The 23,027-nt window shown below is 52.4% G+C and overlaps 2 protein-coding genes across 3 annotated transcripts in view; one reads left to right on the top strand and one right to left on the bottom strand.

Moving 5' to 3' along the window:
* LOC124230712 (uncharacterized) overlaps positions 1-1,416 on the top strand; it is a 13,124-nt gene extending 11,708 nt beyond the window's left edge. For both annotated transcript variants that reach the window (XM_046647005.1, XM_046647004.1), the window contains one exon: positions 838-1,416. In XM_046647005.1, coding sequence (XP_046502961.1) covers positions 838-1,380 — 543 coding nt within the window. In that variant the 3' untranslated portion in view covers positions 1,381-1,416. The remainder of the gene's footprint in view (positions 1-837) is intronic.
* A 2,627-nt stretch (positions 1,417-4,043) lies between these two features.
* The window catches only part of DYNC1H1 (dynein cytoplasmic 1 heavy chain 1), a 70,135-nt gene continuing 51,151 nt past the window's right edge, over positions 4,044-23,027 (bottom strand). Inside the window, exons 47-78 of the mRNA XM_046647284.1 lie at positions 22,799-23,013; positions 22,491-22,695; positions 21,194-21,367; positions 20,968-21,087; positions 20,626-20,746; positions 18,347-18,542; positions 17,746-17,863; positions 17,445-17,660; positions 16,571-16,783; positions 16,303-16,430; positions 14,331-14,484; positions 13,622-13,768; positions 13,378-13,528; positions 12,963-13,216; positions 12,738-12,872; positions 12,555-12,649; positions 12,219-12,393; positions 11,935-12,010; positions 11,063-11,223; positions 10,760-10,871; positions 10,597-10,657; positions 10,378-10,501; positions 10,136-10,249; positions 9,289-9,459; positions 8,854-9,071; positions 8,656-8,759; positions 6,676-6,887; positions 6,048-6,201; positions 5,212-5,354; positions 4,885-5,053; positions 4,527-4,654; positions 4,044-4,407 (exon numbers count right to left, since the gene is read on the bottom strand). Coding sequence (XP_046503240.1) covers positions 4,279-4,407; positions 4,527-4,654; positions 4,885-5,053; positions 5,212-5,354; positions 6,048-6,201; positions 6,676-6,887; positions 8,656-8,759; positions 8,854-9,071; positions 9,289-9,459; positions 10,136-10,249; positions 10,378-10,501; positions 10,597-10,657; positions 10,760-10,871; positions 11,063-11,223; positions 11,935-12,010; positions 12,219-12,393; positions 12,555-12,649; positions 12,738-12,872; positions 12,963-13,216; positions 13,378-13,528; positions 13,622-13,768; positions 14,331-14,484; positions 16,303-16,430; positions 16,571-16,783; positions 17,445-17,660; positions 17,746-17,863; positions 18,347-18,542; positions 20,626-20,746; positions 20,968-21,087; positions 21,194-21,367; positions 22,491-22,695; positions 22,799-23,013 — 4,893 coding nt within the window. The 3' untranslated portion in view covers positions 4,044-4,278. The remainder of the gene's footprint in view (positions 4,408-4,526; positions 4,655-4,884; positions 5,054-5,211; positions 5,355-6,047; positions 6,202-6,675; positions 6,888-8,655; positions 8,760-8,853; positions 9,072-9,288; positions 9,460-10,135; positions 10,250-10,377; positions 10,502-10,596; positions 10,658-10,759; positions 10,872-11,062; positions 11,224-11,934; positions 12,011-12,218; positions 12,394-12,554; positions 12,650-12,737; positions 12,873-12,962; positions 13,217-13,377; positions 13,529-13,621; positions 13,769-14,330; positions 14,485-16,302; positions 16,431-16,570; positions 16,784-17,444; positions 17,661-17,745; positions 17,864-18,346; positions 18,543-20,625; positions 20,747-20,967; positions 21,088-21,193; positions 21,368-22,490; positions 22,696-22,798; positions 23,014-23,027) is intronic.

Here is a 23,027-nt window from a genome sequence, read left to right as displayed (position 1 = left end):
GGAGTGGAATGCATGTGCATGTGTGTGAGGCGTGGAATGCGTGTGTGGGTGTGTGTGTGAGGAGTGGAATGCCTGGAGCCGCACTGACACCCAGTCGTATCGGTCGCCTGATTGTTTACCAGCGTCACGGTCCTCTCATGTCTGGAAGGCCTCAGTCGAGCAGGGCGCTGGCAGTCACTGAAAGGACAGCTCTCAGCTAGTGCCAGAAGGGACATGCCTGTCGCAGGGACTTGGACTTTCTCTGGAGCCCCTAACTGCGGGTGCTCCGTCAAGAGCAGTGGCGAGGAAGGCGGCGGGAAGAGGAAGACAGGAAATTCGGGTGCAAAGGTCAGGGCTGAGGAGGGTGTCCAGAAAGCTCCGCAAACGCCCCTCAGAGAGGTCGGAGGCGTTTGGCTGCCCTGGGGGCTGCACATACCACTGGCACCTTTGAAAACAGTGAGCGGTTGGACTGACTCACTTGGGCTGCTTCCCGCCTCCTTCGACAGCCCTCTGCGCAGGGCAGCAGGGCCACGTTTGCGCTCTCCTGGGCAGGGAGCTGGGCTGGCCGGAGTTTGTCCTGCACCAGGGACACGCACCGTGCTCTCTGGAGGGGACGTTGGGAGGAAATGAGCTCAGACGCCCCAGTGCCCAGCGCTGGGATGAGGGCTTTAAATGACAGGGCTCAGGCTGAGTTCCCAGTGATGGTGGACCCCTTAGGCCTTTTGGACGCTACAGGATATTTGTCTCATGCATTTTTAAAGATTTATCTGCAAGGCAGATCATGCAAAATTTGCCAACAGTGATGGAAGAAATGGTTTATGCTGGAAATTGCTAACAGGCTCAAATACTTGTCATCAGTTTTTAGATCCTTATGGTGACTCAGAAGACACCCCCGGTCACTCCTCCTATAGCTTCAAAGACTGTTTTCTGGGCAGTGTGCACTGTAACGTGCCTTCGCATACACCGAAGTCCAGGAGTCCAGAAGAAGTGAACTTAGAAGACCCTCTCTCCTTGAAAATTCCAGACCTCGTCAAGAAAGCTGCCGGCTGGGCCCCCGCATCCCTGGGGGCCAACGATGTGGACATGCAGCCTGTGGAGGCCAGCGGTGCTGAGGCGCGAGGGTGGGCAGCCAGGCTTCCCGGGGCTCCAGAGGACACGAGAATGACCGGGGAAGTCGGGGGGTCCAAGGCAGCCAGCCCCCTGCTCCCTGCCGCGGGGGCCCCCCAGACGGGCAGACACACTCAGGGCAGAGCCAGAGTGTCACAGCAGGTGCCCAGGCCGCCACCCAGACTGGGGAGTGAGAGGGACAAGGGGCCCCGGCTCTCACTGTCCAAGAGGAAACTGGAACTGTTACTGCCAGAGCCTGAGAAAAGCAAGAGGAAGAGGCAGTATGTGGCCTAGGCCGGGGTAAGCAGTCAGCCCAGGAAGGGGTGCTGGCCTGCGACAGGCCTGCGGGTCAGGGTGGGCGTTGACGAACATGGAAAGTTTCAACGAAACACTTGGCCCTTTTTTTTTTTTCCTTTTTCTCCCCAAAGCCCCCCGGTACATACTTGTGTATATTTTAGTTGTGGGTCCTTCTAGTTGTGGCATGTGGGACGCCACCTCAGCGTGGCCTGATGAGCGGTGCCATGTCTGCACTCAGGATCTGAACTGGCGAAACCCTGGGCCACGGAAGCAGAGCGTGCGAACTTAACGGCTCAGCCATGGGGCCGGCCCCCTTGGCCCTTTTTCTATGTCTCAAATAATAACACCCGGGTACCCACCGCTTGCTGAAAGTGGAGTCCGATTTAGGAAGGGCCCCTGTGGCCCTCAGGAGCCCACCCCACTGAATCCCAGAGGATTTCTTCCCCTTTTGCTTCACAGTCAAGTCCTAGGACTGCCGAGCGGACCAAGTCCTTTGCTGTGGTTCTGGTCCTGCCCTCACTCCCCCAACAGGTGTTCACCACAGCTGCCTCTGGGGGGCCCAGCTCTTGGAGTTGATGGTCAAACCACGAATAAAAATATTTAGGGGGCCTGCCCGGTGGCACCAGCCGTTAAGTGCCCACGTTCCGCTTTGGTAGCACGGGGTTTGCCGGTTCGGATCCCAGGTGCAGACATGGCACCACTTGGCACACCATGCTGTGGTAGGCATCCCACATATAGAGGAAGATGGGCACGGATGTTAGCTCAGGGCCAGTCTTCCTCAGCAAAAAGAGGATTGGCAGCAGATATTAGCTCAGGGCTAATCTTCCTCAAAAAAAAAAAAGTTTTAAATGAAACAAATGGGCCCAAATTAGTGTGGAGATGGAGGTGAAGGCGCAGGAGGGCGGCTGGGGGCAGAGGGCAGCTGGGCAGCTGAGTCTCCTGGAGCTACGCTGGGCTCTAGGCGCGGCACCCTCTGCTCTGTCCTTGTTCTCCTCAGCCAGGCTGTTGAAGAAGTTGGAGTTGTGAGCAGTTCCGTGGCTCAGTCTTCACGTGGTAAAACCTACAAAGAACAGGTGGGGTGGCTCTTGTGCCCTTTCCCTGGTTTTACTGAGCGTTTCTCTTCCTCCCACGTCTGGAGTCCGTGGCAGCGCATGGCCGCCATCTGTAGGCCCAGACCTGCAATGTCCCAATGAGAGGGGGTCCAGTAAGAGGGGAGTCCGCCCAGAGGGGGCTGATCCTTCCTCCTCCAGGAGGCCCTGGATGGGGTGGGTGGAGGAGCTGCCCCGGGCGGATCTCTGTTGAACACCCCTCCTCCCTGCCCGCCCCCCCCCCCCCCCCCCGGTCCCCCCAGGCCCCCTTTCTGACAGCTCTGTCCTGAGGACAAATTGGGCTGGGGGCCAGTGTCCAGCCTGACACTCCAACTGCAGGGTGAGTGGGTGGTCCCAGAGGTAGGGGTCTCCTCAGGCCCCATGGACTGAGCTCAGGGTAGGGGTGGGATGGGGGTGACTTGAGGGGGCCCTGCACCAGGCACTGCCCATGGGTGTCCGGTGGGAGGCAGTAAGTCTGACCCATGGGGTCCACTCGGAAGCCTTCGACCAGGGGAGTGTGGTCCTAGCCCCTGTCCCCTAGGCAGAAGGCGGGTGGAGTGTCTCAGTGGTGTCTGTAGCTGGGTCCTTCCCTTCGGCCTGGAGGCAGCTCCCCTGACGTTTCGGGAGCTTGCTGTGTCCCCTCCACTGGGCCATCAGGGTTTACAGATGGTGGCCCTTCTCTTGGGCTCCGGAATCCTCACCTGGTGCCCCCTTAGCCACTGTGCTCAGGAACCTCACCTGTAAACAGGGTGGGCGAGCAAGGGTTAGCACGTGGCCTTTCACGGACTCTCCTCGTCACCAGGGCCTGGCGCCAGCTCTTCTCAGGGGAGAGTCTGCAGTGCTGTTCAGCACTCCCACCACAGAAATGCCCAGAATCCTTTACTGGTTCAGAGAACATTTAAAACAGGCCCCCAGTGTCAGCTGAATATAGCCTTGCACTGCAATCAAGCCACCTAGGGATCTGTGATGGAGTATTCCAGAACTGGGTAGGGAGGCGGCTCTGACTCTCCTCTCAGGCCCTGGGGGGGTGGGGGGTGGACCTTGAGCATCCATTCAGTCCCACTCACAGCACTGCTCCGCTGGTGGGCGGGTCATGGGTGGCCCAGCAGCAGGACGAACAGGTTTCCGTCACAGGGCCCGTGCTGGTCACTGCAAGGCAGGCCAGAAACCTGTTTCCACAGGGACACGCCCATCACCACGGTGTGCAGCAAGCAGTCAGCCGAGCCAACCGCCAGCCTAGGACTGTGGGAACGACTGTGCCAGGAGGGATCGGGCTGGGTGGCAGAGCCACATGAGGGCATCAACCTGTGCCCCAGGCTCCACCCTGAGGGTTGTAGGCCGAGCCCAGGCACCAAGAGCGCGGCTGTGCAGTCAGGCCGCAGCGGGTGCTGATATGACCCAGGATGGGCCAGAGCTTTTCTAGGCAGGCTGGCTGGCGGTGTGTCCACGAAGGGGTCGCCAGGTTCGTAATTCAAGAGCTGTGGCTGCATTGGGTGGGTGCGGCGCACAGTGGTGGGCACTCACGACGCGCTCAGCACCCGTGACTAGAGCCAAGACAGAAGAGGCGGGAGCCAGACCGTGCTTAGTGTTTTATTTCATAAAACAAGCCATGCAGTCGACCCTCTAACACGTACGAGCATCCTTCCCGTTCCCACCGCTCCCGTCAGCCTTCAGCCTGCCTTCAGTGTCCTCCAACCTCCAACCCTCGACTTCCCTTGACAAGTCCATACCTTCCAAACATCCTAATAATGAATAAATGTTAAATATTGAATTTTACTATTACAGAAAGGGGGGCTAGAAAAGTGTTTCACTCGGTGCAGAGGACTGCCACGCCGCGCTCGTAGAAGCTGCGAGGGTCTTCCTTGGTGGCAATTTCAAAGTCCACTGTGAAGATGAGGTCTGCGCGGGTGAAGTTCAGGTAGACGGGTAAGGTCACCTGCGAGGAGGAGACGGGCGCACGGTCGACGTTGGGCTGAGCGGTGGCCCGGGGGGCGTGGTGATGGAGGGCTTTATGCCGAGCTCCCTGGCCACGAAGGACGGGACGGAGCCACTTACCACATTAGCCTTCTTCTCCGCATTGGTCTGCTTGACCCAGCGCAGCTGTGTTAGAGGAAGGACCGTGGAGATGGCATTGGAGAGCGACAGCTTGTTGTTATTGCACGTGGCCCCCTGGAGCTTCAAACCTGGGAGGAGGAAGCCAAAACCCATCGGCCAGGGAAACAACAGCTAGGCCAACCCCCCGGTCCCGGGGCTCTCAGGGCGGACCAAGTGCCCAGCTCTGACTCGCATGTGAGGACCGCCAGCCACCTGTGAGAACGTGTGCTGGCCCAGTGGGGCCGGGAGCAGGGAAGGGGAACTTCAGGGAAGCCCAGCCAGAGGCGCTGAGTCTGCATGTTCTCTGATCCCAACGCACCTGTGACTCCAAAGCTGCAGGCGTCGAGGGTGGCACTCTGGGAGGTGGTGACGTTGACTTCCAGGCAGAGCTCCTCCAGGGACCAGCTGTTGGCCTGGGCCACGTACTGCCTGGTGGCGGTGATGTACGCCTCAGGTACAAACAGGCCGCCCAGGCACACGTGGATGTTCTGTGGGAGGAAGCAGCCCCAGGTGAGGAGTGAGCCCCACGCGTTCTCTCGGATCCGACCTGGCCTGTGCTCATCCCCCGAGCTGCCCAGGTGCTGCTGCTCCCAAGCCCAGGATAGCCACCAACCCTCCCCCAGACTTCTCAGAGCGCCTTCCCCACCTTTAGCTCCTTGGCACCGCCAGAGGCAGCTGCCAGGGAGATGTTCTGCAGCTGTTTGATCCTCTCGCTGAAGTCGGACACCCACTGGATGACGGTCATGCCGGCAGGCACTGTGTAGTGAGACCAGCTCCGGGGCAGGATTCCTGCAAGCCAGGCGGGCCCGGCGCGTCAGTCCCCACCGTCCCCCACAGATGGGCTGAGGCTGCTGGGGCTCACCTGCATCTCCAGCTGTGCTCACACACGCAAGCCCTTCCCCCCTCCCCGGCTGCATGTCCCGGATGGACTGCCATCACCTCTGCATCTGTTCTTTGCTCAGTTCCGTGTAACTGACGGCTGCGTCTGGGGCGCCAATGACTCCCAAGGAACACCAAAGCCACAAACTCCCGTCACACAAGTGGCTCAGTGTCACTAGCAATTCCTGCTCTTGGAGCCGATGGGAGACACCTGGGGGCTCCTTGCGCCTTTGGACTCGAGCCCCCTACCCCTCCACTTTTCTTCAGTCCTGGCTCCCCCCCTAAAAACTGTAGAAGTTGTGTAAAAATTTTAGTAAACGTCAGTGACCAGCATATAATAAAAACAAGTCCTTGGGCATTTCTAAGCCTGCCCCCAGGTAAGGGCACCGAGCTGCTCTCAGAGGGAATCTGTTTGGAAGGAAATGCCTGGCCTGGGACCTGTCAACACTCTGAAGAATTGCGGCCGCCGGCCCCCAGCAATCCTGCTCTCAGTGCAGTGAGGGGGACTGCCGAGGGCGGGTGAGGCCGGGGCCGGGCCCCCGGGGCTGAGCCCCCAGGCACACGGGAGGACCAACACCTCATTCAGTCCCAATCAAAGTGCACCTTTCACCAGCTCGTTGATAAGTGTACGCAGGTAGTTGGTCTGTTTCTTCTTCCCTTCACACACTTGAACGACGTCAGCAAGATCCTGGCGGACGTCCTGAAGTAACTTTGCTCCCATCTTCACCTCTCTCTCGAAGAATCTGAACAAAGGATCCTAAAATTGTTCAAAGAGAAGGGAAGGCCAGGGTGAAGGGAAGAGAGGTTAGAAAGAGGTCCCTTCTGCAGAAGAAAGAATCAGGCAAACAGAAGTAATTCAAGCTCAGGAGCCCCAGGATCCACAACCCGGTCCAGATCACGCCCAGCTGCACCAGACTACTGTCTTGGACTCGATCTTGTAAGAAGCCGGCCAGAACCCTGTGTAGCCCCTGCCTGACCCACAGCAGCTCTGGACACTTCTCTAAAGAGGAAGCATGGCTGCCGCCACATCCTTTTGGAGAGTTGTTTACCTAGCTCCTGGAAGGCAGACAACCTTCGAGAGCATTTCTGGCCAGTTTAACAAGTGTCAATCACTCTTGCCTGAGTCTGGGCTCTGAGACAACACTAAGTACAGCTTGACTGCCCAGTCGAACTTCTAGGACAATAGCGCATGGACCCCTAGGGTGGCCCTGCCCGCTCCCTGCCCGGCTACCTTGATGTTCTCCACTGTCCGTTTGAGATGGCTCAGCGTCGGGGGGATCAGGTGCAGCCAGTTGGAAGCAGTGGTGTGCAGCGTCCTCATCCAGGCGGGGCGCCCATCAGACGTGGAGTCTGTCCTCGTCTTCTTCTCAGCCTCCGCGTAGGCCAGGTCGTCCTCATCCTCCAGCATCTGCATCTTCAGCATTTTACTGATCATGTCCACACCTGGGCCACGATCCCACCAGCAGCAGATGAACGGAGGGGATGGGCAGGAGAGCAGAGGGAAAAAGGACTTGAATGTAAAGGCCACATAATGAGCTTACCCACAGGCACCAAGGGGGTTCACCTTTCTGAAGCACAGAAAACGGTCTGGCCAGAAAAATGAAGTGGCAAACACAGAAAAATTGCTACCAGGTCAAGTCATGACCGTTGGGCCTGGAGCAGCAGCCTGAGAGTGCAGATGGGAGTGGGGCTGCCTCAAGACTCTCGTGTTCACGTGGAGCTGGAGCAGCCCAGAGGGCATCAGGAAGGAGGGCTCGGGGCGCACCAGGCTCCAGGCAGGGGCCCTGTGCATGTTAATGTGTGACCACTTCCACTGGGACTGCGCTCAACCAAATGGCAGCCTCCCGTGTGCTCCAGACTGCGCCCACAACCACCTGCCCCCTCAAACACCTGTCCCCACTCTGTTTAACCCTTGGTGTGTCTAATCTCACCCTGTCTTTGTCCCTTACCCAATACAGGAGTGCTGAAAGTCCAGTTCCAGAGCAGCGCTGCCACTTGGCGGCTGGCCTGGAGAGGTGACGGCTCAGCTCTCCCGCAGACGGGACCCCGTGGACTCAAGACCTCAGGCCCCACATGGGGCACGTGAGCTCGGGCAACTGGTTAGCCCTGGCCCCAGGTGCCGCTCATATAACAGCCACTGCAGTATCAGGGCACATGCATAGGGACCCAGCTGCTATTAAAGGGCAGTGAGTGACAAACCCTGCAAACACTCCCTTCTCATGGGGGCCAGGTCAGGTCACAGCAGGTGACACCCTAGGTGGATCAATACTCTAAATGGTCTCAGTACATGCTCTTATACAAGAGAATGCTCCTACACTGAAGCCTGCCTCGCATCTAGTCCTCAAACTCTCAACTGCTGACCAGCCCGACGTTCATTCTGGTCACCTATGGGGCCACTGCCACTTCACAGTGGGAGGCACAATCCGGCAGCATCCAAGGTCGTCCTCAGTCAGAAAACAAGTCCCATAGGGAGGAGTCCTCATTACAGAGCTGAAGAGACAGCCTGCAATGAATGGTTTGCTTCTGTTTTATCAGCTAGCTGCGAGAGTTTGGGCAAACTACCAATCCTTTCTGGGCCTGCACCCGCAAAGGAGAAGCCTGGGTTAGACCAGCAATTCTCACTCTTGCATGTGTATCAGCCACAGGGAGGGCCCCAGCACCCCTGGTTCTGACCCAGGAGGGCTGGGCGGGGCCTGAGAATCTGCATTTCTAAGAAGGTCCAGGTGAGGCTGACGTAGTCTGGAGACCACACTTTGAGAACCACCAGATTAGATGATTTCTTGAATAGTCTTGAAGAAAAAAATATCGTGTGTGTAAAAGGAAAATTCTAAAAAACTGTACTCCAAAAAAAAGACGTTTTAAAAACATCACTTAATACCAACTGCTTTTCAACTCTTTAAAAAATAAAAAATGAAATTATTTCTGAATGTAAGAGAAAAGCCTAAATGCAACTTCCAGACCTCGTTTACCTATCAAGCATCTTGCCCAGAATGGAGCCTATATTGAGAGAAGACCCTGCTGGAGCCAATTGTTTCCTGTGCCTCCCCTCGGAGCGAGTCAGGAGCAGGTGGTAATGGGAATGGTGGGCTGGGGGTTTGATGGAGGAGAAAGTTGAGGCCCAACTAAGCCACAAAGGGCAGAGGAAACTGGCCCCAGCAAACGCTGAGGCGAAGGGCGGGCTTGTGGAGGACCGGAGGGATGGGGTACCCACCCTGGGTGGTGAGGAGGACTCTCTCGGCGTTGTTGGGCAGGCCCAGCCAGGAGGGCGTCTGGGTGTCGGGGAGCAGCTCCACCCACTGCACAAACTCCTCTCGCCTGGAAAACCAGCACATGTGGAAATGCTGTTACGTGCGATGCCAGAAACTGCCTAGTGTGTTGACTGTCTTCGTCACAAGAGGCAGGCCCGTACCTGATGCCGTCTGGCATCTGAATGTCTTTGTGCCCATCAACCTTGCAAGCCAGCTTAAATTCACTATCGAAACTCTTTGTCGTGAACAGACGCTCCAGGAAAGTGTTGAGCAGACGCTGGTCAAACTCATTGTCCACGCGCCCGCCATAGATGGACTGGGCCATCAAGGTCTTCAGTGCTGACCACGGGATCTTATCTGGCGAGATGTTCTGCCTCCCCTGGGTAAGGAAAGGCTGGTTACGTGTGTGTAGGTCGGAGGGGGCATCAGCACACCTGGCTCTCCCTCTTTTGGGGTTTCCTTCCTTATAATCAAACAGTTGACTCCCCACTGTCTGCTGTGGTTGTAAAGCTGAGCACATTAACTTGTAGCATAATTGGGAACGTTTCTAGGTGTTTCCCCTCTCTCGGGCACGGCACAGCCCAGCCCACACTTGCCTTTGCTGTGTCATCCAGCCACGTGTCCACTGTGTCGCAGGCCGACCGCAGGTCAGACTCCCCAAACTCATACTTCTTTGACCACCCCAGGGGTGCATATCGTAAGCGTTCTTGGATGATGGCGTGGAACCAGGCCAGCAGGAAGTATAAGCGAGCACGCTCGTTGGGAGACTAGAGGAGGAAAATTACCAAGGAGAGAATCATCAGAAAGCAGCGCCTCTTTCTGGCTGAGAACACAGTGATCCTCCGTCAGAACCAAAGCTTTAAAAAGAGCTTTCCACATACCAACCCTGGAACACCCTGACCGTACTAAGACCAGCGCCTACTATGCAGGAAATTAATATAAATACTGTTCCTAGGAGGAAAGTATGCCAAATGTCTATTAATAAAGTCGTGATCCAATGACACTGTTGAGAAAAACTATTCAGGAGAAGATGTTTTCTAAAAATGTCAGAAAAGGTGGATTATGGCACAAAATAAGAATCACCCTGCTCCTCCCACGAGCTTGGTCTGTGCTTGGTGCCCTGAGGGCCCTGCTCAGCCTCGGGTGGCCCGAGCTCGGGAGGGGAGGGTTCCCAGATGCCTACTCTGGGGTCCACGTCCCGGTTCTGGCCAGAGCTTCACCACGGGCTGTCTGCTCACCTGGGAGCCGAGCGTCACAGCCCTGCAAACAAACCCGGGGCACAGTACCTCTCGACCTGTTCACAGCGGGAGACTGGCCCTGTCGCTGAGAGTCCTGTCACCTGCACCATCAGCCATTCTGGTGCTGCCAGGAAGCAGGGAGACCTGCTCCTGCACCCAGGGATGGGCCTGTCTCTCGGGCCTCTACCCAGACTGCCATCTTTACCTTGCATATCCGCGAGACAGGGATGCTGCTGAATGTCCTCAGCATGTTGGCCTTCACTCCCGGTGGCGGCTCAAACACGAAGATGCGGCCCGCGCGGAGCAGGTTCACGGGCACCTGAGGAAGACATGGCTCCCCTCACCACTGGTTCCACGTGCGCCTTAGCTCTACCACACATGCCCTCTGAACAGAAAGATGTCAAACCAGCATTCAAAGCCAATGCCTCACACCTTCGAACCACCCACCTTGGGGTTGATCTCCATGGTAAGAAAGAGTCTGAAGCAAGCGTGTGGCTGCAGGGAATGCAGCTTCTTCTCCAGCTGCATCAGCCACCCGGGAGCCAGGTGGACGTTCTTCAGCATCACCCACCTGCACAGGCGGAGAGAAAACCACGCCGACGCCTCATGTCTCCTGTCTCAATTTTGGGGACCAAGGCATTCTGAGACAAAACAAAACAGGCCTACCTGCCTGACTTCACGGCTGTGTTTATTGCCTTATCTGCTTGGTTGAAGCCTTCTGCCGAGCCTGGTGCCAGAAAGCTTAGTGTCAGCACGGCAGAGTTGGACTTCAACGCCCACCATGAACTCTATGGGGCTTCTGCCCGTGAAAGTGATCGAGCACGCTTACCGATCGCAATCGAAGTGATCTGCGTGTTCTGTTCAGCTGCAAGGTCTTCAACATGCCCACTGGCATCATAACCGGGCACAGAGCACATGAGGACAGGAGTGTTTGGCTTTACCTGCAGAAGAGGAAGTGGAGTGAGCTTAGGATCCCACCAGACTGTGTGCTTGTTGAGAGGAGAGCCCGTGGGTGGGGCTTGTGAAGATGGGCGGGTTTAAAGTCTCCAGCGGGGACTTGGCCTTGGGACACTGTGGCTAGGACGCGGGGCGGAGGAGACGTACTTGAGCCTGCAGGGGGCCAGAGCGGTACCTCTGTGTCCACAATGTGAGTCAGGTCGAGCGGCTGCTCCATGATGGACATGAAGGACTCCCCGAGGTTTGTCGAAACAAACATGTGGGCCATGGCCAGCAGGCGGTCAGGGCGGAAAGCCTGAATCAAGAGCAGGCGGTGGATGGCTTGCCCGATAGGTGCTGCAATGAGGCCGAGTGAAAGGGTGGGGGCTTGGTGAGAGCACGGACTTTGAGATGTCCCCCTGCCCGATGTTCTTGCCATAGCCCACGCTCAGCACACAGTGTCTAAGACTCGGCTCAAACGTATGACACCTCAGAAATCAGAAATCACACCACCTCCTCTGGTCCTCTGCCCCCAGGAGAACTGCCACCCCCACCTGTGTCTCCATGAACCCTCTGGACACACCTGTGACAACACCTACTGCTTAGGTCTCCACGGGTACTGTGGCAGTTACTGATTTTAAATGATTCCACTGACACCTGTTCATTGCAGGTACAACACCTGAAGATTCTCAGAAACGTCTGAAGAAGATCCTCGTAAGTGCAGCCCCACTGTGGACCGGGAGCTGGAGACCACCCTCTTCTCCCTCCTCTAGGGGTCTGGCTGGCCAGTGACTCATGGAACACAGTGAAAACCAGCCATTTTCCCCCTAAGGTTGGGCAAGGCCTTCCCATCTATTTCCCTTGGTCTTTAAGCATGAGTTGGAACAGGAATTAGGAATTCTTTGCTTTCCCACTTCTAAGCCAACTCCTGAAGTTTTAACACTGAAATACTTATCTCAGGAATCTGTGACTTTTTATTTTTGGGAAGCACCCCTTCATTCAAACAGCAAAACCCAACTTTACATCTGGGTTCAGAATGAAAACATCAGGAGCCTTGACGTGGCTTACTTGCAGGAATGTCTTCACTCCAGAGGTAGGGCACCGTCTGCTCTGGGGAGCTGCTGTCCAACCAGATGCCAAATTGCTGTGGAGACAACAGGGCAAGCATGACCACAGAGCAGGGCCCATCCTCGTGGGCAGACAGGCTGAGACTGACTTATCAGATGTCCGATGCGAGAGTGCACAAACACAACTTTGTGGGTTTCACATAACACATGATCCCTTATTGCCAACTTTCTGGCAGAAGGCAACCGCTGTTCTTTTCCCGTGGGATTGTTCAGAAGAACACTTACCTCATCGGCCTGAACCTTCGCAATCAGATCTTTAAACGCAGGCAGACAGCTCAGCCTCACAACCGCTTCGGCCTGCTCCACAGTCAAGCCCTGGATCTTGGGTGTCGAGCCAGCACTCAGGACGATCTCCTTCCCTCTCAAGAAGTGCTGGAATTCGGCATCATAGGTAGGCTCTCTGGGAAGGGGGCAACAGATTAGCTGGGGTCTCTTAGATTCATTACTACCATCACAAAAAGAGCAGTACCGGCTCAAAGAAGGAAAAAGAGTTTATCCTATCATAAAATGCTAGCAGGCAGCCTACGAGTGCGGTGCTCTAGGACGGGCAGGCGGCCTTACCCAACAGTGCCCTTCAGCTTGATCCTCGCCAGCAGCATGGCGAAGGTGATGTGGTCTTGATGCAGCATGCCTCTAGCCACCCGGTTAAACGCCACCTGGACCAAAGCAGGAAACACTGCTGTTGCCGAAGAACTCCCTCTGAGTCTCCCCTCCCCGGGAAGAGCCGGGTGCCAAGCCCGGTACCTGGAAGAGATCCTTGGTTATGATGGAGAGGCGCTGCGTGTGGTCGGTGATGCCCTTCAGGTTCGGATTCTCGTATAACACGTTGTGATAAATGTCCAGGAAAAACTGGAGGGAGTACTGGTACAAGAAGTGGATCTGAAAGTGAGCACCGGAGGACAACCATTAGACACTCTCGTGGCACAAGGTGCAGCGCGCCCCGGCCCGGCTGCACAGCCCCGCGGTCACCTGTTTCAGAGACTCCATGGTGAAGTAAATGCTGCTGCAGGCGGTGGACAGTGGCAGGTACTGCTGGGACACGGTCTCCACCTCCTGCATCACGATGTCAGTCTCTTCTACTTTTCTCGTCACCTCAGCGGCCTCTCTCTTGAGGTTCTCCAGAGTTGTTATGATTGTGTCATCATCCAAAATGCGTCCTTTCACTTCATTCAAAGCTTGTAGCAGAGATTTTTCTAGCTGACGTAAACGGAGCTGAAATTCCCCTTAAATGATCAAACATCCAGAGTTTGCTACAGTACTCACATTCTTTCAAAAGGAAAACTCTCTGAAGTGCTTGACGTAAACCTGAAACATTCTAGTCCCTTAAAAGTTCAGTCTCCTAACCTGCACCAAGAATCTAAAAGTTATAGATCCAGAAACATACCTTGAAGTTTAAGAAGATCGGAGCGTTTTTCATCCACATCAGGTCTTTCTGCTTTAAGCACTTCATTTAGACACTGGCTCTGTAAGCTGCTTCGTGTGACTGTGAAGTTGACAAAAGTAACCCGGGAACAGAGATCTGGTGGGAACTCAACCTGTCAAAAGGAGAACAGAACCGCCTGTTTTGTCACTTCAGCTGCAACCGCAACAGCGCCACATTTTCATACGTCAAGTGCCTCATTCCTTACGGTGGGGTCTCGGGTGGACAGGAAGATGACAAACGATGGCGACAGGTCTATGTCCTGGTCACCGAGGGTAATCAGTACCCTGCCCCCTGTTCGCCGAACTTCACGGTTCAGTACTGGATTCAAAACTGGGTCATAGCTTTCCACATCCTATATACGTGTATACATAGAAGAATTTTCATGGTTAGAGTTTTACAAATATTTATTTTCATCCAAATAATGATGTATTGACATTGACTTCCTACTCAAGATAAATACACCTTCCCAGAAGCCACTTAATCATTTAGACCTGCACTGTCCAATGTGGTAGCCGCTAGCCACATGTGGCTACTTAAGTGAATTAAAATTAAAATTTCAGTTCCTTCATCACACCAGCCACATGAAGTGCTCAACAGCCACAGCTGAGGTCACCATACTGGACAGCACAGGTTACAGATGTTCCCATCACTGAAAGTTCCAGTGGACAGGGCTGATCTAGACATTGTAAGTGGAATTTTAAGTGCAAACACTGCTTTTGTTTGGTTTACTTTTTATAGAACAATCTCAAAGCTTTATCAATGCTTTGATGTCAAATGAAGGCTTAAAGTTAAATAACTATCACTGTATTATGTAGTTTTATTTCATGTCAACTGTCTTTGATAAAAACTCAGTGCAGCCCTAAAAGGAATTCCATGTCAGAAGCAGGATCTGAAGGACTCAGATATACACACACCTGGACCAGAAGGGGGTTCCCAAATCTCAGTGCACTCTCCAAGTTCTTTCTGAAGGCGTCATCCAAGAAGCTGGTCCTGGTGATCTTACGGTCCTTGTATTCATTCATAATGAATTCTGTGGCCTGTCCAGAGGGGTCAATGATCAGTGGATACCTGAGGACGAGGTAACAGAAGAGCAGGTTACAGAAACCAATGGAAAGCACAACAGTGTGGTGGGCAGAGCCCCCAGTGATGACAGAAAGCTTGTCCCCATCACTCAAGTGTGGTTTCTAGATTTACTAACAGAAACAAAAGTGACAAATGCTTAATGCTAAAATCAGATCACCTTTTTGAAGAACTACTGTAATGAGCAGTAACTATGTCCCAGACTCTGTTAAGCAGGCCCATAGTTAAAACTTCTCTGTGGGCCACATGTTCTTCTCTCTCAGCATGCTCAAGTGCTCTTCCCCGAATGCCGAGCACACAACGCTAGAGTTACTGTTCTGTGTAGTATTTACTGCCTTTTAGACAGTGACCTCCTAGAAAGTAGGGATTAACACGGATGCTGCAGCAGCACCAAGAGCTAACAGTCATAAAGGGTTTAAATCGCCACAACCCTGGCAAATTACAGATACCACTGCATTTAATGCTCACAATAACCCTATGAGAGGGATTGTTATGTCCGTTTTCTAAATGAGGACATAGAGGCACAAAGAAGCTCAAGTGATTTTGGGGGGGGGGTCACATGCCAATTAAACAAATTTTAAAAACAGGTAATACACACACATTTTTACCAACTTCAGAAGCGATGAAAGGGCATATGGTGAGAAGAACCCCCCCATTCTTTGTTCACCAAATTCCGCCCCCAGGTGACTACTGTCACCAGCTTCTCTACAGAGGAGGTTTAGGTGTTTACAGACGTGCGCGCATGCGCGCGTGTGTGTGTTTGTGTGTGGACGAGTGTCCACCGGGAGCACACCACCCTGGCCTGGCACCTGCTCGCTCTCCTCACTCACTGTCTGTCTGCTGGAGCTGCCTTTGCACACGGGCTCCATATGAATGGCCTGGCCTGTCAGGATGCCCGTTTCCCACTGTGGAGATGCACGGTAATCAAGGGCATGTGAGGTACCACCCGTCATTGCACACACTCCATTCTCATGAATATTTTTAGACTTGTCATTCTTCACGTGTGCCAGGCTATTGCTGAATAAACACCCAGGAGTGGGTATACTTTTCATTCAGTCAAATCCAGCATGGCATACAGGCTGTACTGAAGGGTCAATACTCTTGTCAGCACCACCTGGTGAGACACCTCGTGGGACCTGAGGGCTGCTCATAAAATCAAAGGACATCTGGAGGAAGCTTCATCATCTTTGCGTCCCTGGGGACAGTGGCATACAGCAAGGGCTCAACAGTTTCAAGATGTTTAGATGAGGTTAAAAAGAAATCTGGGAATAAGTTTTTTAAAGAGCAAATGACGAAGGGTGTCTGGGTTTAAGAGCTGCCACAGAGAGGGGTCAAGCCTTAGGGGCAGGTGACTTTCGCGTGTCGGTGCTGAGGACGCCCCTCGAATCGCGCGCGCAGCCTGCCTTCACAGCAGCCACACTCCACTTCTTATTCTGGTCTTTTTCAACTGAAAAACTGGTAGCAAGCTCTCTTTTTCCTCTAATTCTAGCTAAATATTTTCAGTTCTTACAGCATTTTAAGAGACAATCTGTTTTAACGTCCATCCCAACACACAACCTTGTCTATCAATTTTAAAAGGTTACACAAAAAACATTCACTGCAGAACAATTCAGTCAAGATGCAAGACTAAAAGAATTGTGCACACCCCACCATCAGAGGTGAGCACTCAGCCTGTCAGCATTGCACGTCTGCTCCCAATTTTCTACTCATTGCATCAAACAAAAGGTGTTTCGAAAAAAAAATTTAACTGAGATCCCTGCAGACAGAAACTTCTCAGCCGCCCCCTTTTTGCGTAGAAGCACATACCTGTTGAACCGTTTCAGCATGATCGCGTTTTCCGTGCATAAGTCGTCTGCAGGTAAGGAGCTGGCTTGCCAGCGGAGGCGCTCATCAGCGTTGGAAAGATACTCTGTCCGTGCAATATCTGTGCGGAACTGAAAGGTGAGGGTGGTTATCTTCCTTGCTTCAAGACTACAGATGGGTACAGTTTTCAAGTGAAGATTAGAAAAGCTTACTGACCATCAATTTGACTCACACCTTTGACACATCTTTTTGAAATTCCCTAGACTGTTACCTGGATGTTGGCTTGCTGTAAGTGATGGGACCAAGTGGTGAACAAGTTCTGACGCATCTGCTGGTCAAAATAACCCGCGTAAGCAATGAAGGCAGCTGACAGGAGACAGTCCCCTGCGATGGTGGACATCTGGTTTTTGAAAGTTTCACTTGTCTTTTCCCATCGTTCACGTTCAGCAGACAAACTCTTTAGAAGAGCGGTGCTCCGGTTCACCTAAAAGGAAAATAAAACAACATTTTACTGAAAAGTGCGAATCTGTTCCTTCACATCGTGTGCAGGGTTTGGGGTGAGCTAGAAATAGGAACACGTTTAGGTTGTTCAGACTCAAAGGAGATGGGACCCAGAACACACACAACTGATGACGACACACACACGTCTTAGAATCTAATTGGGGCTAATCAGTGGGATGAGTGTTGACTTAAGTGTCAGCCTCGAGACTTGTGCATAGCAGAGGTGGGGGCAAGAAGGGACCTCTGGGGTGGAAGGAACAGCCAGCTGAGGGTTGGCCTGGAGAGAAAAGACACTGGTGGCAGGAGATAAGAGAGTATTTTGAGGATCCAAGAGGGGTGCGGGTGTGAGAGATGGAGAGAGCAGTGGACAGGAGACCGTGACAGGCAGGCCCCCTCAGAGACGCCTCTCGTGAAGTCAAAGCGGGGGAGCACACAGGTTTGGAGCTGGCTGCAGAGGCTGGCGGCTCACTGGCTTTAGACTGCTAGCTGGTTCCTCTCTACCCTAACCAGAGGCACATGCAGCACGTTGACGTGTGTGCATCTCAGCTTCCACCAAGTGAGGCCAGCGCCTTCTAGTACACACTGAAGGACAGAATTCCAGGGGAGTCGGCAGAAAGACTGCAGGTTCCTGATGACAATCTTACTTTTGCTTCGACAGCAGCCAGGTCTGCTTTGATGGCCTGGGCCTCTGAGATCAGGACTGCGTATTCCTCCTTGTAGCGGGCGATGCTGGCTTCCAGATCCCGGATCATCTGCTCCACCTCGTTGGCCTTCTGCTGGTTGTCCTTGGCGTCATCCTCCAGCTTCTGCAGCTCATTGCGCAGGGGCTCCACTCGCTTTAACATGTCTGCATAGTTAAGCTGAGGAGGGCAAACCGGTAGCTGTTGTTTAAACGGACTGGACAAGAGGTCACCTCTCAGTGGGAGCTCCCGGCCGGCTAATTACCTGTGCGATTGCCCATTTGACCATAGGGCCGCAGGCCAGGGAAGCCCTGTTTACAATTTCATAATTGTAGCTTGGATTGGACATGTAGTTTTTCTTCATCTTCTCCCTTATGGCATCACTGCAAAAGAGAAATCGCATCTCTCAGCACGTGTAGGGCAAAGTAAAGAAGAGCGTTAGAAAATCGACATGTAAAGGCAGTCCCACCTGGTGTCCCAGTACCAGTGAGGACAAGCCAGATTCCAGAACACCTCGTTCTAAGTGACAGTGGACACTGATGCTGAGAAGGACTCTGAGCTTCCCCGCCCCTTGCCCATTCCCAAGAGGAGACAGACTCCATCGCCGGCTCTGCCGCAGCAAGCGGCTGCGTCCTCACAGCTGTTTGTGGGGATGGAACAGGATTTGGCGTGCAGGGGTTAAGGGATCAGAAAACTACTGCCAGGAATGTGGGGAAGAAATCTACTTCTTTGAGTGGAAATGGCCTAGAGGTGTTTGTGTGACTAACTGACACTGCCTTCTGGCATATGACACGTCAGAGACGACAAGGCCACAAGCAAACCTCTCAATACCCCAACTACCTCCGTTCCTTCTCAGCAACGCCCACCTGATCTCCTCTGCAGAGAAGTTCACAATGGTGGGGATGAAGTTCTCCCGCATGATGATGGAGCGGATCTGCTTCCAGTCCGTCGTGCTCTCCCCAAGCAGCAGACAGATGGACTCGAGCGCCAGCTTCACGGCGGCAGGAGGGTTGGCCATGGACCGCACCTCCACCAGATGCTGCTTCTTTATGGACTTCACAGCTGAGCACAGCAGGAGCAGAGGAGGTTGGGGGGTGGGAGGAAGACAGCAAGCACGGTGAGCAGGGACCCAAGCCACAGACACCGACTCCAATCAGAAAAGGGACAGCTGCTCAGAAGACCGAAGCAAATGAAGGATTTTCTGTCTTAAAACCCTCCAGAAGAGCTCTCAAACAATTATAAAGCTCGTATTGTACTCAGCCCAAACTGCAGCATCCCACAAAAAGCATGCTATTACCTTTAAAAAGGCCTCAGGAATCCTCACTAATTCCTTTACCTCCATAAGGATTAAAAATTTTAAAAACATTTAATTGTGCATTTCTTTTATACGATTTAAACCAAGGCATTTTCTATCTGTCACAATTGAGAAGCTGTCAGGCTGCCTGTAGAAGATGTGGAATTAACAGTTCTACACAAAGTGGCCAATGCCTTCCACAAGCTGAAATGCAGTTTTCCAGCCTGAACTTTTATTAAAACACTTTTTAAGTAATTACTCAGCAAGTGAGAGCTAAATTAAACTCTGATCTAAATCCTACTCTAATGAAACTCTATAGCTCGGATGGTGCATTTCATTCATCCCGTGGTGCCACGTGAAAGCTACACACAATCAGGTTGTCAGAGCAAGCCAGGTGCTGACGGGCAGGAACGGAGCACAGGGTCAGGGCTGCTCTTAATTACGTGAAAGACGCCAACTGAAATAGAGTAGACTTAGCATAATGCTTAAGGGCCCTAAGATTCTCAGAATGGTAAATGAGCACTGGCTTCAACTTAAAGTCACCAGCTGCGTTAGCCCCTGACGAGAGTCAGCCCATCCTTTGAAGCTTTGAAACCAGGGACTGACTTCTCCTCTCTAGCTATGAAAGTCCTAGATGAAATCTTCTTCCACATAAGGCTGTTTCATCTATACTGAAAATCTGTTATTTAGTGTAGCCCATGTTCATTAATTATCTCAGCTAGATCTTCTGGATAACGTGCTGCAGCTTCTCCATCAGCCCTTGCTGCATCACCTTGCACTCATGTTCTGGGGACCTTCACAGAATTGAGGAGGGTTAGAGCCTTGCTCGGGCTTAGGCTTAAGGGAATGTTGTGGTGGTCTGATCTTCTATCTAGACCACTAAAACTTTCTCCATATCAGCAATAAGGCTCTTTCTTATCAGTCATGTGTTCATGGGAGTAGCACTTTTAACTTTCTTCAAGACCTTTTCCTTTGCATTCACAACTTGGCTGACTGTTTGGCACAAGAGGCCTCGTTTTGGGCCTATCCTGGCTTTTGACATGCCTTCCTCACTAAGCCTAATCACTTCTACCTTTTGATTTAAAGTGAGAGACTCTTTAGAGTGTGATTCTTCCTTTCACTTGAACCCTTAGAGGCCACTGTAGGGTTACCGATTGGCCTAATTTCAACACTGTTGTGTCTCAGGGAATAGGGAAGCCCAAGGAACGGGAGAGAGATGGGAGAATGGCTGGTTGGTGGAGCAGTCAGAGCACAACATTTATCAATTAAATTCATTGTCTTATATGAGCCTAGTTTGTGGCACCCCAAAACAATTACAACAGTAACATCAAAGATCACTGATCACAGATCACCATAACAAATATAATAATGAAAAACTGAAATATTATGTCATTGAAAATGTGACACAGAGAATTGAAGTGAGCAAATGTTACTGGAAAATTGGCTCCAATAGACTTGCTTGACGCAGGGTCGCCACAAACCTTCAATGTATGAAAAATGCAATACAGTCATGGGCCACATAACGACGTTTCGGTTAACAATGGACAGCACATCTGATAGTGGTCTTACAAGGCACACAGCCTAGGTGTAGGCTGTACCATGTAGGTTTGTGTAAGCTCACACACTGATGATATGAACGAATGACGCATTTCTCAGAACGTATCCCCTGTTCTTAAGCAACACATGACTACATCTGTGAAGCGGAATAAATGAGGTATGCCTGTCATGCTTTTGGACATGTATACAACTGGAACCTTCGAGGGAAGCCCAGGTTCAGTGCCTAAACTCCACAGTAATATGGAGGGAGAGCATCCTTTCTAGAAAGCCGGACCTCTGACAGTATTTCCATACCATTCTGGGCCTCAATGACAGCAGGCTCCACCTTGTCAAGATCTTCTTTGACGCTCATTTGTTTGTCTGCAATTACTTCCTGCTGCTTATGCAGCTGCTCCTGAATTTCTTGGCTCATGACCTAGAGAGGAAGGATGGCTTAGCTATGGGTTAAGCATTGGTTAATTTGCTGACCGAATCCTCAAACAACAGCCCCCACCCTAGCCCAAACACACACACTCACACCTCACCACTAACATGTTAAACCCTAAAACCCATCTCAGGCTAAACTTCCTGCTCTCCTCGTTAGACTGAAAATGCCCAGCCCACACAGCCCACAGCTCCAGAAATAAAAAGTAGTACCTTTTTCTTTTCGGCCTCCTGTTGGTCTTTCACCATCTTTTTCAGCTTGTCATTGGCTGCTGCATTTTTTACCTCCAGCTCTTGGCTCTTTATCCTCAAGTCACGTCGCAGCTCTTCCACCTAAAGAAGAAAAACAACGTTAGGAAAATAGAAACATGTAGAAATTATCTACGAGGGGTCCTCACTCCATCCACTTCCAGAAACAAAGCTTACACCTGGGATGTACCTGGTCGACTGTTTCTTTGATTTTTCTGAGTCCGACGTTCAAATGCATCTGCTGCTCCTCCAGCTCGCTCCGCTTCTCGTGGAACAGGTTGGCGTAATGATTGATGAAGTCCAGGTAGTGGCGAGGTGTGATGGCCATCGTCCTGCCTCCTCGCTTTGCTAGCCGAGCGTTAGCCTTTTAGAAACCAAAGTTACATCCTCTCACTCTTCAGGACGCTCTCTGTGATTTAACCTCAAAAAACCCTCTAACTCTGCTGCCTGTTGGACTGCAGTGTGACATGCTGGCGGAGACCCACCCCTCAGGAGTCACAACACTTGAGCTGGGGTCTTCGTTTAGCCTCTAACGAGATCTCAGGAAGCTCCTTAAACCTCTAAACTTTCTCCTCAAACTTCTGTAAGATGAGGAAGGTGACTATGGGAACCTCAGAGGCGCACACCAGGAAAAGGCTCCACGGACTGGAGATTCCTGAGAAATGTTAGTTATGCCTCCTCTACACGCTTCCGCTTATTTTCAGTGGATACCAAAGTTAGAGATGGCACCAGCGAGAGGGGCGAGGCAGCAAGCTGCTCTGGTCCCTTCAGGCTAAAGGGAGATGGCTAAAGCAGCAGAGGAAGCCAGAGTTGGGTCACACCGTGGAGGCAACGGCAGTGGCCTACAGTGTGGTGGGGTGGAAGGGCACCCACAAGACAGAACGCCTGCGAGCTCAGGGTGGTTCTTACACAGCTTTTCAGATGGGAGCTGATTGGACTCTTCTATTAGAGTCTGAAGCAAGGGTCAGCAAACTGGGGCCAGCAGGTCAAATCCTTCCACTGCATGTGTCCGAGAGTGAAGCTTTAGTGGTACAGAGCCACACTCACTCATTTATGTATTGACTACGGAGGCTTCTGTGCTGCAAGAGCAGAGCTGACTAGTTGTGCCAGAGACCCGTCTGGCCCACAAAGCCTGAAACATTTACTAGCTGGCCCTTTACAGAAAAAGTGTGCTAGGCCCTGGCCTAGAGAAGAGAATAAGGGCCTGGACACACAATGGCAGTGAGAAGAGAAAAGCAAAGAACACTTCACAGAGGTGGGATCATGGGGCAGTAAAAGGGTTAGATGACTCCAGAAGGCGTAGCCCATGACAAGAAGGATGAGGTGTCATAAGAGGTCAGAAAACAGGTGAGAACCAGCGATCTCTTCTGCAGGCGATGGTTTAGTGTTAAGTATGAAGTACCTGAGAGTCTGTCGTTACATCAGTTTAGTTTTGCATTAGGATGACAGTTAGTTTTGCTTTTTCTATGATCTCAAACTGCACCCACCTGGTGAAGAGTCTGATGAACAAACACACAGCTATTCACAATAGCTTCCCGATGTGATGGGGGCTGCGGCAGTTTGTCATACACAACGGGCATATAATCAGGCACAATGTAATTCGGCTTCTCCAGGTCCATTTTACTTGTGAATTCTTTGCCAACTTGATACAGTGCTTCAGTGGACCAGTCCCCAAACCAATTCAACACACACCTGGGAAAGATGCCCATAAATCACAACAGCTACCAAGAGCTGGGTTTGCCATTTAGAAGCAAACCGAGCGTTCTCACCCAGCGCTGAGCAATCACCAGTGTACCTGTTGAAAAGTGCTGGGGAAGTGGCTGCCCGGTCCTTAAGTCCCTCTGAGGATGGGTTCATGGTGAAGACCACGTGGAGGTTGCGGATGACCTGGCTGGTGAACCATTTGTACAGCTCCTCATGTGAGTCCAGCATCAAGCCCTCCTTCTGGGCCCCCTCTTTACACTGGGTCATCAAGGTGGCATACTCATCTCCTTCGAAGAGACCTGGAACCTAGGAAATAAAAC

This window comes from Equus quagga, chromosome 20 (assembly GCF_021613505.1).
Source record: "Equus quagga isolate Etosha38 chromosome 20, UCLA_HA_Equagga_1.0, whole genome shotgun sequence".
NCBI classification, from domain to species: domain Eukaryota; kingdom Metazoa; phylum Chordata; class Mammalia; order Perissodactyla; family Equidae; genus Equus; species Equus quagga.
Note: the sequence above shows the minus strand (reverse complement) of the source record. Positions and strands in the feature narration are given on the sequence as shown.